The sequence below is a fragment of the Pyrus communis genome, chromosome 6 (genome assembly GCF_041283825.1).
Source record: "Pyrus communis isolate YQ-2024b chromosome 6, ASM4128382v1, whole genome shotgun sequence".
NCBI classification, from domain to species: domain Eukaryota; kingdom Viridiplantae; phylum Streptophyta; class Magnoliopsida; order Rosales; family Rosaceae; genus Pyrus; species Pyrus communis.
Window position 1 is genome coordinate 14,270,753 of NC_142570.1, and position 13,003 is coordinate 14,283,755.

The following is a 13,003-nucleotide window of genomic DNA, read 5'->3' on the forward strand; positions in this document are numbered from 1 at the left end:
AAATTCGTCCAAAATCTGTTTTAAAGTTTTAAGTTACTTGTTTTCTTTTAAATTCGTCCAAAATCAAAACCCCTTTTCTTACTTTGTCCAAATCTGTCCAAAGGAGTCTTTTTGAGTCTTTAGAGTCAAAACTAAGTGTATTTTCGTCCAAATTAAGTCCTAAAGTCTAAAGTGAGTCTTTTTGGTTGTTTTGAGTCTTTAAAGTTTGTTTTGAGTCATACAAGTTAGTAAGAGTCTTGTGAGTTTATTTAAAGTGTTTTAAAGAATATTTTCACATCTTTGAGTCAATTTTCATTAGATTAGCAATCCCTCCTAATCCCCGGCCTAGAACGATCCCTACTTATATCTATACTACAATTGTCAAAAAGAGGGTTTAATTTGAGTGCTATCTTATTTCACATCAACATCCATACAAAAATGATTGCATACAAAGACATAAACTCACAACACCTATAAACTACATACACCCCAATTTAAATGAATGGAAATTAAATAAGTTAGTTAAGAAAATTTACACCTCAAAATGTTGGAAATTCCACCAGGAGAAGGCAGCTGCTGCAATTGTTTGCAATCTGGTTAAGTTCAGTAAAGTGACAAACTTTGCGCGACGAAAGCATAGTCGCGCAAAACTTTGGGCTTCGACTTCTTGGGCGCCATTCAACTTTTTAAACCCATTGTGTGATGAACCACAATTCATCGCGCAATTTTTTTTTTTTTTTTTTTTTTACATTTGTTTTTTGAAACCATATACATGTTTTTTTTTTTTTTTTGGGTGCCATTCATTTTTTTGGGCGCCATAAATTTTTTTTTTTTACATTCGTTTTTCGCAACTTTTTGGGTGCCATTCATTTTTTTTTTTCCATTCACTCTTCGAACTTTTTCAAACCACATACATATTTAATAAATAATAACTTATTTCATTATACCATTTGTGCATATTTAATTAATATACATATTTATTAAAATGCATTAATTTTATTTAGAATCAACATTAAGTACATATTTAATAAAAAAAATTCACACTAAAAAAACTTAAAATTCATAGCTAATTATTAAATAAGCAATAAAATTAAAATAAGAAACCTTATTCTACTCATTCGCCGATAGTTCTGCTTCTTACTGTAGTGTTGCAACGCATTCATTATCAACCTTCCACTCTTGAAATCTCAACTTGAACACGTTGTCAATAGCCTTCATTAGATTTGGGTCACTTTTGTGAATGTCCCAATTGGGTTGTCATGCAAAAATTAATAAATTAAAATCTCACTATTATATTATATTTGACAAACATAATTATTATTTAACTAATAAAATTAACACATACAGCTAATTCATCAATTATGTGCATCTTTAGCTCCTCGGGGATGGCTGTCCAAGACTCCCAATCCGCAGCACATTTGGTACGCACCAATGCTTCCACGTCAGACCAAAAGCTAGCGCGCTTATCTGACTTCCCAACCCTTATTATTTCATCAGTAGTGATTCAATAACGGCTCTTACCATAAGTGTGTCAGACCCGTACTGCAACTCTTTTCTTCTTGTCTATCAACAAAATATATTGATAGGAGCATATTCATGCGACTTAATTAGCTTGTGCTCGTGCATTTATGTTGTGTTTACTTAGTTATTTTAGTGTTTAAGGCCACTTTTGTGTATTTTCAGATTATAAGGCCAAAGTGTGCAAGAAGATGCAAATTGGAGTCTTTTGGAGTGAAAGAGGAATGAACGAGTTGAAGACTTGAAGAAACGATGAATTCCTACCAAAACGAGAATTCCTACTCAAACAAGGTTTCCTAATTGAAGTAGGAAAGTTAACCCTAGGTTTCCCGTTTTGGTAACCTTTCCTAAACTTAAACGTCCATATTTTCTAGCCACTTTGAAGGCCTTGTAGGCACTTTAGGACACAAAACCAAGGCCCTAGCCCAATTACACAACCTTGTCGTGCCTTAACCCTAATTCCCTTCCCTTGCCGTGCAAGGGGGGGCACTTTTGTCAAATGTTGTGCAATTAAACCCTATTTCCCTCTCCTAACCTAACCCTAGCCGCACCCTTTAATTATTCCCTTGTTAATTTCTGATTTTATTTCCTAAATTCTAGCAGCCTTTAGGTGAATTTTAGTTAATAAAAATAAAAGAGGGTTTGAATTTCTAAACCCTAGGGTTTCCACCATTTAGCCGCACCTTAGGGACCTATTATTATTTTTCTTTTGATATTTTTCAGGGAAAAAAACAAAACAGCCGCAAGAAGCCATTCATTGATATTTTTCATCAGCCATTCACCCTAATTCTCTCCAAGAAGCCGTCACTCCCATTCTCTCCCAAAAACCGTGCATACCATTCACCTTATTTTCTCATCAGCCACATTCACATTTTAACCTAAGCTGTAGCCATTCAGTCACTCTCTCCCATAAGCCGCAGCCACCATATTATTATTCTCTCCATTCTCCATTCAATTCGTGCATCCACCATCCATTCCAGCCCTTCCTACCACCTTGCTGCAGCCATCTCTACCATTCCAGCCACCTTCCACACCTCTTGCCGCACCACCAAACCACCCTAAACCCATCTATAACCCAGAAACTCACCCCAAATCATCCAAAACCATCTCTGCCGCAGCAAGGAGAAGAAGAAAGAGGAGCTTGGACGCGCAGAAATTCAAGTGGATTCGTTGTGCGTTCTAGGTGTAATCAATCCTTTGTTCTTTATGTTTAAATTCAATTTTATTTCTCTTTCTGTGAACATGAGAGGCTAAACCCCTAATTAGTTAGGGGGTGATTCGAAACCATGTTTATGCTTACAATATGAATTGATTACCTTTGGTTAGAATTTCATGAGTTGTTGATTCAATTTGTTTAACTGTTTGATTGATAACTTATTTGTGTATGTTTATTGAGAATGCACGCTTAATTTTCATGCATGAATATGACGCTAGAATATAAGTGAGTTTCACCTAATAGTTATGAATTTATATTCACAAGTAGTGGAGGTTGCTTATAAACAATCGCGTTAAATGAATTCTTGGCACTAGTTTCATGCTCATCATAGTAACGAATGCCTCGTCAACACTTATAGTTTTCATGATGCTTAATGATCTTTGATTGTATCTTTATTGTGCTTTTCACGTAAAGGACTTTTGGAGAATGTTTTGAATTGCGTATGCGCCAACCCATCCAATTCATTAACTTAAGGAGAACTTGACGGTTAATTTAAGCGGACCTAATTAACCCGGGGTGTTGAGTTTCATAACTTATCGAAATACCAACTGAAAATCATCTTGTATGCAAGTGTAACATGTGTGGAGAAGAACCTTCTAGCTAGCATTCATCCATATTTTCATCACATTCATATTTGCATTCTGCCTTTAAATTACAATCTGTGCATTTAGTTTAATTTCGTCAAAACCTCAATCCCCCTTTACTTTAGTGTCCAATTTAGTTAGAAAGTGTCTTAGTTTGTGTTTTTAAGTGTTTTGATTCAAGTTATTACCCAAATTCGTCCAAATTCACCAAAGTGCTCAAAACTGCCCAGAAAGTGTTTTTAAGGCAGTTTTGAGTGTTTTGGTGCTGTTTTGAGTCTTTTGATTTGTTTTAGTGTTTTTATTGTTTAGTTTTGCATTCTTTGAGTCTAGTTTAGTGTGTTAACCTTTGTTTTACGTTTTTGAGTCAGTTTCCAAGTGATTTTGCAATCCCTCCTAATCCCCGGTTAAGAACGATCCCTACTTATACTTATACTACAATTGTCACAAGAGGGTTTTAATTTGTGTGCTTATTTAGTTCGCATCATATATTTTCATAATACTGAAGCTAAATAAAAACTTTATGCAAAATGCAAAAATTTCTACGCAAACCTTTTTTCAGAACCTTCGCCATCAGTTGTCTTTGACGAATGCGCACCACTGTCGGCCATCGTACCAATACTCAAAGAACAAACTGATTATAATCATCAGAATTGTAAAGCGTTTCCGAAACGAAGTGTGAAGAATAAGGAAAGCATAAGCGCATATTTATAGGAAGGTTAGGGTCTTTGTTGTGCAGACAAATGCAATAAATACGATATTTATTTCTTTGATTCAACTGCACCAAATACGCTGACCTAAAACTGAACGCCACTTGCGCGACGAAGCCTTTGTCACGCAAGGGTTCACACAGCGATACCTTTATCGCTCAAACGTTGTAGCAACGAACTTGACCAACTGTAATTATGAACTTTACGTAAACATAGATCTCTATTTTTACGTAAACTTCATAATTACAAACAAATTTTCAGTTATAATATGTATTCTAAAAATAATTACTACCTTAAATAAATTGATATTATATTTCATTCAATTAATACATTAAATAAATTAATATTATATTCCATAATATAAACAAATTACAAACAAATTTTCAGTTATAATATGTATTCTAAAAATAATTAGTACCTTAAATAAATTGATATTATATTCCATTCAATTAATACCTTAAATAAATTGATACCATATTCCATAATATAAACAAATTACAAACAAAATTTCAATTATAATCTGTATTCTAAAAATAATTACTACCTTAAATAAATTGATATTACACTCCATTCAATTAATACATTAAATAATTAATACCTTAAATAAATTGATATTATATTTCATTCAATTAGTACATTAAATAATATACCATAAATAAATTGATATTATATTCCATTCAATTATTTAAATAACCAAACAGGAATTAAAACCTAATTATTAAGTCCAAATACATAACTTATAAAAAAATAAAAATAAAAAATAAAAAAACCCTTAAATTTAAATATTGTCATACAAAACATAAATTTAAAACTACTATTTCGATGGTCCTCCATTCCGCTGGACTTCATAACGCCACCGATTGTAACCTCCCTCCAACATATCCTCCATCAACTTCATCAACTATTCGTTCGCATCATCATCAAGAGTATACTTACACTGTTACACATATATGCAAATAATTAATTCTAATATATAACAAAAAATTTCACAAAATTAATTATTGATCCATCAACATTATACTTACTAATAATTCATTCATCACCGCCTTTTTCGCATTCTCGGGCATATCTTTCCAAGACCGCCACTTAGCAGTAGGACAATTATTCTCTATGGTTACAGCAATCGCATGCATGAACACAATCCTGCCTCAAATCATTCGGGTTGGCAGCGGGCACACTCTGATCCTTGTTTTTATCCTCCATCCTAGCACGAACATAATTGTGAAGAATAAGGAGAACAAAATTGTGAAGAATAAAGAGAGCAGAAGCGCATATTTATAGGAAGGTAAGGGCCTTTGCACGATGAAGGCTTTGTCGAGCAAAGACCCGCACTAAATATAGTCCAGATTCCTCTTATTCACATGCACTAAATTGTCTAAATCAAAATTGACAACAACTTGTGCAACGAAGGCTTCATTGCACAAGTGTTCCTCTGATTCCCATGAGTCGAATGCTCTACCCCAAAAACTGAAGGATCTCTTGTGCGACGAAGACTTTGTCGCGCAAAATTTTCCAAGGAAAATCTTCGTCGCACATTTATTTTGCGCCAAAAAAAAAAATCACCTGTGGTTTTCTTACTGGTTTGCGCGACGAACACCTTTTTCTCGTTGTACAAATACTCTTGCGCGACAAATGTCTCCGCCTCCCAAAGTTCACCATCCTTGCGCGATGGAGAATCTCTTGTTGTTGCACAAAACATCTTTGTGCGACGGATTTTACTTTGTCGCGCATACAGTTTTTCCTACTAGTGAAAAACTTTACAGGATGTAACACAGAGACATAGAGCTGGATGTTGGAATTAGTCTGTGCTTTAGAACAAGGAAAAAAGCCCTACAAGTGTTAAGAGGGTCATATGATGAGCAATATGCTAAGATTTGGGAATATTGTGAAGAAGGCAAACAAATGTGGGAAGTACTATGAAAGTGAGTGTAGATCCTCAATTCTTTAAGAGGTTATATGTTTGTCTTTATCCCTACAAGAAGGGATTCAAAGCTGGGTGCAGGCTAGTGATCAAGGTAGACGGCTAATATCTCAAGGGACCTTATGAAGGTAAATTATTATGCTCTATCGTTTTATATTATTTAAGTTGGTCAGAGACTTCATACTTAGTTTCTCTAGTAATTGTCACAAATCAACTACTTGGAGCAATTGGTGTTGATGCTAATGTTAATATGTTTCAAATAGTATATGTTGTTGTGGAAATTGAAAAAAAAAGAACATGGTCATGATTTTTACAGTTACTTATCGATGATCTTGGAGCAATTGAAGAAGACAAATAGACATTTATTTCAAATCAACAAAAGGTATCATTATTATCTAAAAAGAACGATGTCATATTTACTTTATGTATTGTATCTAGTTTAATAAAATTCTTGTTGCACTTGTAGGGTTTAGAGATAGCTTTTAAACAAGTGATGTGACATCCCGTCCCGGAAATATCGAAAACGTACATGTGAACTGACCCTTTTACCCCTAGTTTGTTTCGTTTTGTTGTTTAGTCATTTTGTGTGGTGTTGGCATGTGCTGGGCCACACACACACACACACGCTGTCATCTCCCTCACCCTCTGTCTTTCCCTGTCTCTCTCTCTTCCGAGTTCCCTTCTTTCTTCTTCTTCCTTCTGTAAACGTACAGACACACACACAACTACACCAAACCATTACAGATCGAAGAAACTAAGGGCACAGTCGAGATCGTGAAGCTCGTGGGAGCATGATCGTACCATTTTCAGGTAAGAAATCCGTTGTTTTCATGTCGATTCGACAATGGCAGATTTGAGCACTATTCATGCAAACTTATTTCATTACGTTTTTGGGAATTTGAAGTTCATAGATAGCTTGGTGGTGTCCCAAGGAGCCTCGGAGTGCTTCGTTGGAAGAGTTTTGACGTCGGAATAGCTTGGTTCGAAGTTGGCCGGTTTTGGTTCGTGTGGACAGGTATGATCTGGTGATTTTTAACCCTCAAAACTTGTATAACGTTGTTCTACTAGTCTAGGGCTTTATTTTGGTGTTAGAATCGTGAAAAATGGTTGAGGAACGAGAGAGAAAACGAAGTTTGAAGGTTTTTCCAGTTTCCGGCGCCGGCGACGTCGCTGGAGGCTCGCAGGAGAAGATGACGGAATATTCCGTCAAATCTGACTGAATATTCCTGACGCAGTTGACGGAATCCGTTAGAACTAACGGAATATTCTTCACGGCGTCAGTTGACGCCGTCAGCGTGCCAGGCACGTGCCTGCGCGTGGCTGGTACGTGGGGGCGCGTGCGGCGGAGAAAAATTTTTCTAAAAATTCTGGTGTGATCCTGAGGTTGTGTAGAGCACGTTGGTATATTCATTTGTCCAATTTGAGCAATGTATGAGAAGTTATTACGAGAAGTTGGTTATGTGCTTTAAAATTAACGTTTTTATAGTTATTTCGCATATAGGTAATACGTATCCTGACGACGAGCGTGGTCACTCGAGGCAGGGGGGCTACGACCCTTCCACATACCAGTGAGTGGCCTTTTGTTTTCCGTATATACCTATATACAATTATTTTCCCAGAAACTGAGTAAAAAAGGTTATTTTCTTATGCCATGCATATTATTATTGTTGATTATGCACCCTTAGCTGCATTACTAGTTGCTTACACATACATATGCATATTGGGTGCTGTGGACGCACAGGTAAGTGCCAGGTAAGTGTTATTCATGTTTATATTTCAGTAGTGGGTTGAGATGCTTAGAGAGCTCATAACCTACACCCCCGGTGTTAGTGCTCCCGCCCAGAGTAGGGCATAGTCCTTCACGTGATGTTCACCTCCCGCACCACACGCTCAGCTTGGATCCAAGTTAGGTGCACAGTCCTGTCGTACAGACCACTTTAGGTGGTTCCGACTCGTAGGTGACCCGCGATTACTCGCACAGCCTTCACGTGATCGTAGCACTAGAGCGTATATATGTATTCCACCCAGGCCTGTCGTACAAACCACTTTAGGTGGTTCCGACTCGTGGGCAGGTTCAGTTATTGAGTTTGAGATTTGAGCTCTATATGCAGCCGTACAAGTCACGTTAGGTGACTCCGGCTGCCAGATTATATGTTATCGTTATGAGATACACCTGAGCACTTGCATTCCATTATGAGGTTTTGACATATCATATTTGTGAGCATGATTGGCATACCCTTGAGCATGTTTGGCATATCTATACATACGTATATATGTTATTTTCTGGGAAGTATACAGGTTTTACGGCGAGGGGTTAGAATGTATTTTACTTAATGGTTTTCGAAAAGATTTGTTTTTGCCCACTCACGCTTTTGTTTTGCGCCCCTCCAGGTTCTAGTTGTTTAGCAGTTTCGGTGGTTTCCCAGAGGGCTTTTCTGGTATTTCTGACAGATACTCACTAGCGTAGGGTCACCTTCGGGTGTACTATTGTCACTTCCTTTCTTTTTTACTACTGTAGACTTGCTCTGAATTTGTGTTTCACTTACGCTAGCACTTGTTTTAGTACTTTGTATGCAAGTTTTTAATTATTCGTACTTTCTTATTACTACTCTATTAGCTTCCGCACGTGCACATGGTTACGTCACCTTCGTGTGACGGCCAGCACTCCCTGATCTCGGTCGGGGTGTGTCAGTTTGGTATCAGAGCCTAGGTTTGGTAGTCCTGTGTCCTTGTGAGTATTCTAATGGTTTTGGTGTCTTCTGTCAGAATTATGCCGCCTCGTCGGGAACCACGTCGCTCTTCTGAGTCTAGCTTCCCCGATGTTGCTCAGTTGGGGGAAGTTATTGCTACAGCCCTTCAGTTAGTGATGCGCCCTCCCCAGAGGACTCCTCTGGAGACTATGTACAATCTGAAATTGGATAAGTTCGAAGGTAATGAGGGGCATGAGGGCGCAGAGCGATGGTTAGAGCACATAGAGAAGACTTTCCGTGTGTTGCACAATCAGGGGAACCTTCCTGTTGAGAGGTGGGTCGAGACGACCTCATGGTTTCTGGGTACGGAGTCTGCAGCCTGGTGGGAGCAGGAGCTCCGTCGCCTGACTTCAGCTGAGAGGACTGATTGGGACGTTTTCAAGGAGTTGTTCAAGAGGAGATTTGTACCCCCTGAGTACATTGATCGTAAGAAGCAGGAGTTCACCGAGCTGAGACAGCGGAAGATGACGGCTAATGAGTACTATCGCAAGTTTACGGATTTGTCTCGTTACCATCCTGACGTTGCTGGTAATCCAGCGGAGATGCTTCGTCGTTTCCGCCTAGGTACTAAGAAGAAGTGGCGTTCGATGGCGACTACTACTCATTGTGAGACCTACCAGGATTTCTACGAGATATTGTTGAGGATTGAGGATTCTGAGAACATGTCGAGCGAGAGTGAGGAAGAAGAAAAATATGGCAATCAGAAGAAAGATGACAAGGGTAAAGGTCAAGCGTCGCTCGGGCCTCGTAAGACTCAGAACTTCAAGAGGGGTGGTGCTAATTCGAGTTCTTCTAGTGGTGGCTTCAGTGCCACTGGACAGGGTCGTGAAGGTAGATTTTCTGGTGGCGCTAAAGGCCAGAGGCAGGGCGATGGTGGTCGAGGCAGAGCCCCTGTTTACCGCAGGTGTAACAACCGACATTTCGGCGAGTGTAGGCGTGGCAGCAGTGGTTGCTTCACGTGTGGACAGGTGGGACATAGAGCTGCGAATTGTCCCCAGGGTCAGCGGCAGAAACCGCAGCAGACTTTTATGCCACCACCTGCATCGATCCAGCAGATCCAGGGTCCGAGTAGCTACGGCTAGACTGGTCGAGGTTGTGCCTACCACTATCAGGGTGATGTTGTCCCTTATGCTCCGAGGCAGTATCAGTACCACCAGGATCCCTATTCCCAGAGTGGCTATCCTCAGTATTCGGGCGGCTATATGCCGTATCCTCCAGCTGCAGCCGGCGGTTCTCAGTGGTACCAGGGAGGACAGTATCAGCAGGGAGAGATTGCCACTAGTAGTGCAGGGTCTTCGAGACAGTCGGGTCAGCCTAGTCAGGGGCGTGTTGCTCAGGGACGCAGTGTTCAGACGAGCAGAGGCCGCGGCGGACGTCAGCAGGGCCAGGGGCGTCTTCACAATATTTCTTTGCAGGATGCCCAGAACAACCCAGACTTGATTATGGGTACGTTAAACATTCTTGGTTGTTTTGCTAGAGTCTTAATTGATTGTGGAGCTACACATTCCGTGATTTCTCATACATTTGCTCAAGTGACGCAACCTCGCCCCACACCTCTAGGGTATGATTTAGAGTTCGCCATGCCTAGAGGAGAGAGATGTATCGTAGATTGTGTGTACCTAGGCTGTCCAGTGATTGTAGAGGGTGTTGTTTTGTCAGCCGATCTTATCCCGTTAGATATTGTTGACTTTGATGTGATTCTGGGCACGGATTGGTTGCACTTTTATCGTGCCAATATTGACTGTTACGGGAAAGTAGTTACATTTCATCGTCCTGGACTACCTGTGGTTACTTTTGTGGGTGAGCAGAGTGGGGTGAGACACGGCGTTATTTCAGCGTTGCGAGCGAAAAAGTTGTTGTCTAAGGGTTGCCAGGGGTACCTAGCTCATGTGGTGCTAGATGAGGCTGTTCCTAACAGAGTTGAGGACGTGAGAGTGGTCAAACACTTTCCTGATGTATTCCCCGAAGATTTACCTGGTTTACCCCCAGATCGAGACGTGGAGTTCACTATTGAGTTGCTTCCAGGTACTAATCCTATTTCTTTAACTCCTTATCGTATGGCTCCCGCTGAGTTAAGGGAATTGAAAGTTCAGTTGTAGGAGTTAGTGGATAAGGGATTCATTTAGCCTAGTACTTCGCCTTGGGGCGCTCCAGTTTTGTTTGTGAGGAAGAATGATGGAACTTTGAGGCTGTGTATCGACTACAGGCAATTGAATCGGGTGACGATTAAAAACCGTTATCCATTGCCTCGTATTGATGATTTGTTTGATCAGCTTCGAGGTGCTTGTGTGTTCTCCAAGATTGACTTGAGGTCTGGTTACTATCAGCTGAAGATCAGTAGGGATGACGTCCCTAAGACGGCGTTCAGGACTCGTTATGGTCATTACGAGTTTCTGGTTATGCCATTTGGGTTGACGAATGCACCAGCTGCTTTTATGGATTTAATGAACCGGGTGTTCCACCCTTACTTGGATAGATTTGTTATTGTCTTCATTGACGATATACTGGTATATTCTAAGTCCAAAGCAGAGTATGTTCGACATCTTACTTTGGTGTTGAAGAGGTTGAGGGAACACCAATTGTATGCTAAGTTTAGCAAGTGCCAGTTCTGGTTAGATCAAGTTGCGTTCTTGGGGCACATCATTTCTGCTCAGGGTATTTTGGTGGACCCTCAAAAGGTTGCAGCTGTGGAGAGTTGGGAGCAACCGCGAACCGTCACCGAGGTGAGAAGTTTCCTTGGTTTGGCGGGGTATTATCGGAGATTCGTTAAGGATTTTTCGGTGATTGCTTTGCCATTGACGAGGTTAACGAGGAAGGATGTTAAATTTGAGTGGGATGATAAGTGTGAGCAGAGTTTCCAGCAGTTGAAGCATTGTCTCACTCATGCACCTGTTTTGGCACTCCCAGACGATAGTGGTGAGTTCGAGGTTTATAGCGATGCTTCCTTGAATGGTCTGGGATGTATATTGATGCAGCATGGTAGGGTGATTTCTTATGCTTCACGACAGTTGAAACCTCATGAGTTGAATTACCCTACACATGATTTGGAGTTGGTTTCTATCATCTTTGCGTTGAAGTTGTGGAGACATTATCTTTACGGAGAGAAGTGTAGGATCTTTACCGATCACAAGAGTCTTCAGTATCTCTTTACTCAGAAGGAACTTAATCTTCGTCAACGGAGGTGGATGGAGTTGCTCAGCGATTACGATTGCACAATTGATTATCATCCTGGTCGTGCAAACGTAGTGGCTGATACACTTAGCAGAAAGTCACAGGGCTGTATTAATGCTTTGTACGCTAGTCGTGTTCCTCTTTTGGCGGACTTGCGTGCTACGGGAGTGAGGTTAGAAGCAGAAGATTGAGAAGTGGCGTTACTTGCTAATTTCCAAGTTAGGCCAATTCTAGTTTATCGGGTGCTTGAAGCTCAGGTAGCTGACCGGGAGACTCAAGAACTGATTCAAGCTCGAGATCAAGGAAGGAGGAGAGACCTCAGAGTTCGTGATTCGGATGGCATGTTGATGCAAGAGGGTAGAATGTTCGTGCCTAATAATGTAGATTTGAAGAAAGAAATTCTCGATGAAGCACATATTTCGGCTTACGCCATGCATCCAGGAGCTACTAAGATGTATCATACCCTTCGACCATTTTATTATTGGCCAGGTATGAAGAGGGAGATAACCGAGTATGTAAGTAGGTGTGCTGTTTGTCAGCAGGTTAAAGCAGAGAGGAAGAAGCCGTTTGGGTTATTGCAGCCGCTTCCCGTTCCAGAGTGGAAATGGGAAAATATCACTATGGATTTTGTGTACAAGTTGCCGCATACACAAAATGGCTTTGACGGCATTTGGGTGATCGTTGATCGGCTCACTAAATCGGCACATTTTATTCCAGTGAGAGAGAAGTATTCTTTGAGCCGTTTAGCGGAGTTGTTTATCTCGAAGATTGTGAAGTATCATGGTGTTCCTATGAGTATTGTCTCGGATCGTGATCCGCGATTTACATCGAAGTTTTGGGTGGCTTTTCAGGAAGCTTTGGGCACGAGACTACTTTACAGTACGGCGTATCATCCACAGACAGACGGACAGTCAGAGAGAACTATTCAGACGTTGGAGGATATGTTGCGAGCTTCAGTGTTGCAGTTCGGTGATGCTTGGCACCAGCGGTTAGATTTGATGGAATTTGCCTACAACAACAGCTTTCATTCGAGTATCGGCATGGCACCATTTGAGGCATTGTATGGTAGGTCCTGTCGCACACCATTGTGTTGGTCAGAGGTTGGAGAACGAGTTTTAGTGGGTCCAGAGATTGTTGAGGAGACTACTCAGAGTGTT

At 40.4% G+C, this 13,003-nt stretch overlaps 1 protein-coding gene across 1 annotated transcript; it reads left to right on the forward strand.

Annotated features, from left to right (window-relative positions):
- Positions 1-8,694: 8,694 nt before the first annotated feature.
- LOC137734315 (uncharacterized) lies at positions 8,695-10,115 on the forward strand. The gene is made up of 2 exons (XM_068473605.2): positions 8,695-9,579; positions 10,091-10,115. Exons 1-2 carry the CDS (start codon positions 8,696-8,698, stop codon positions 10,113-10,115), a joined length of 909 nt encoding a protein of 302 aa, XP_068329706.2. The 5' UTR covers position 8,695.
- The last annotated feature ends 2,888 nt before the right edge of the window (positions 10,116-13,003 follow it).

Bases quoted from the DNA above. Each gene is read 5' to 3' on its own strand.
- LOC137734315 (XM_068473605.2), top strand. From the start codon at position 8,696: ATGCCGCCTCGTCGGGAACCACGTCGCTCTTCTGAGTCTAGCTTCCCC. The intron at 9,580-10,090 runs GTGTAACAACCG...ATTTCTTTGCAG, and splicing joins AGAGCCCCTGTTTACCGCAG to GATGCCCAGAACAACCCAGA.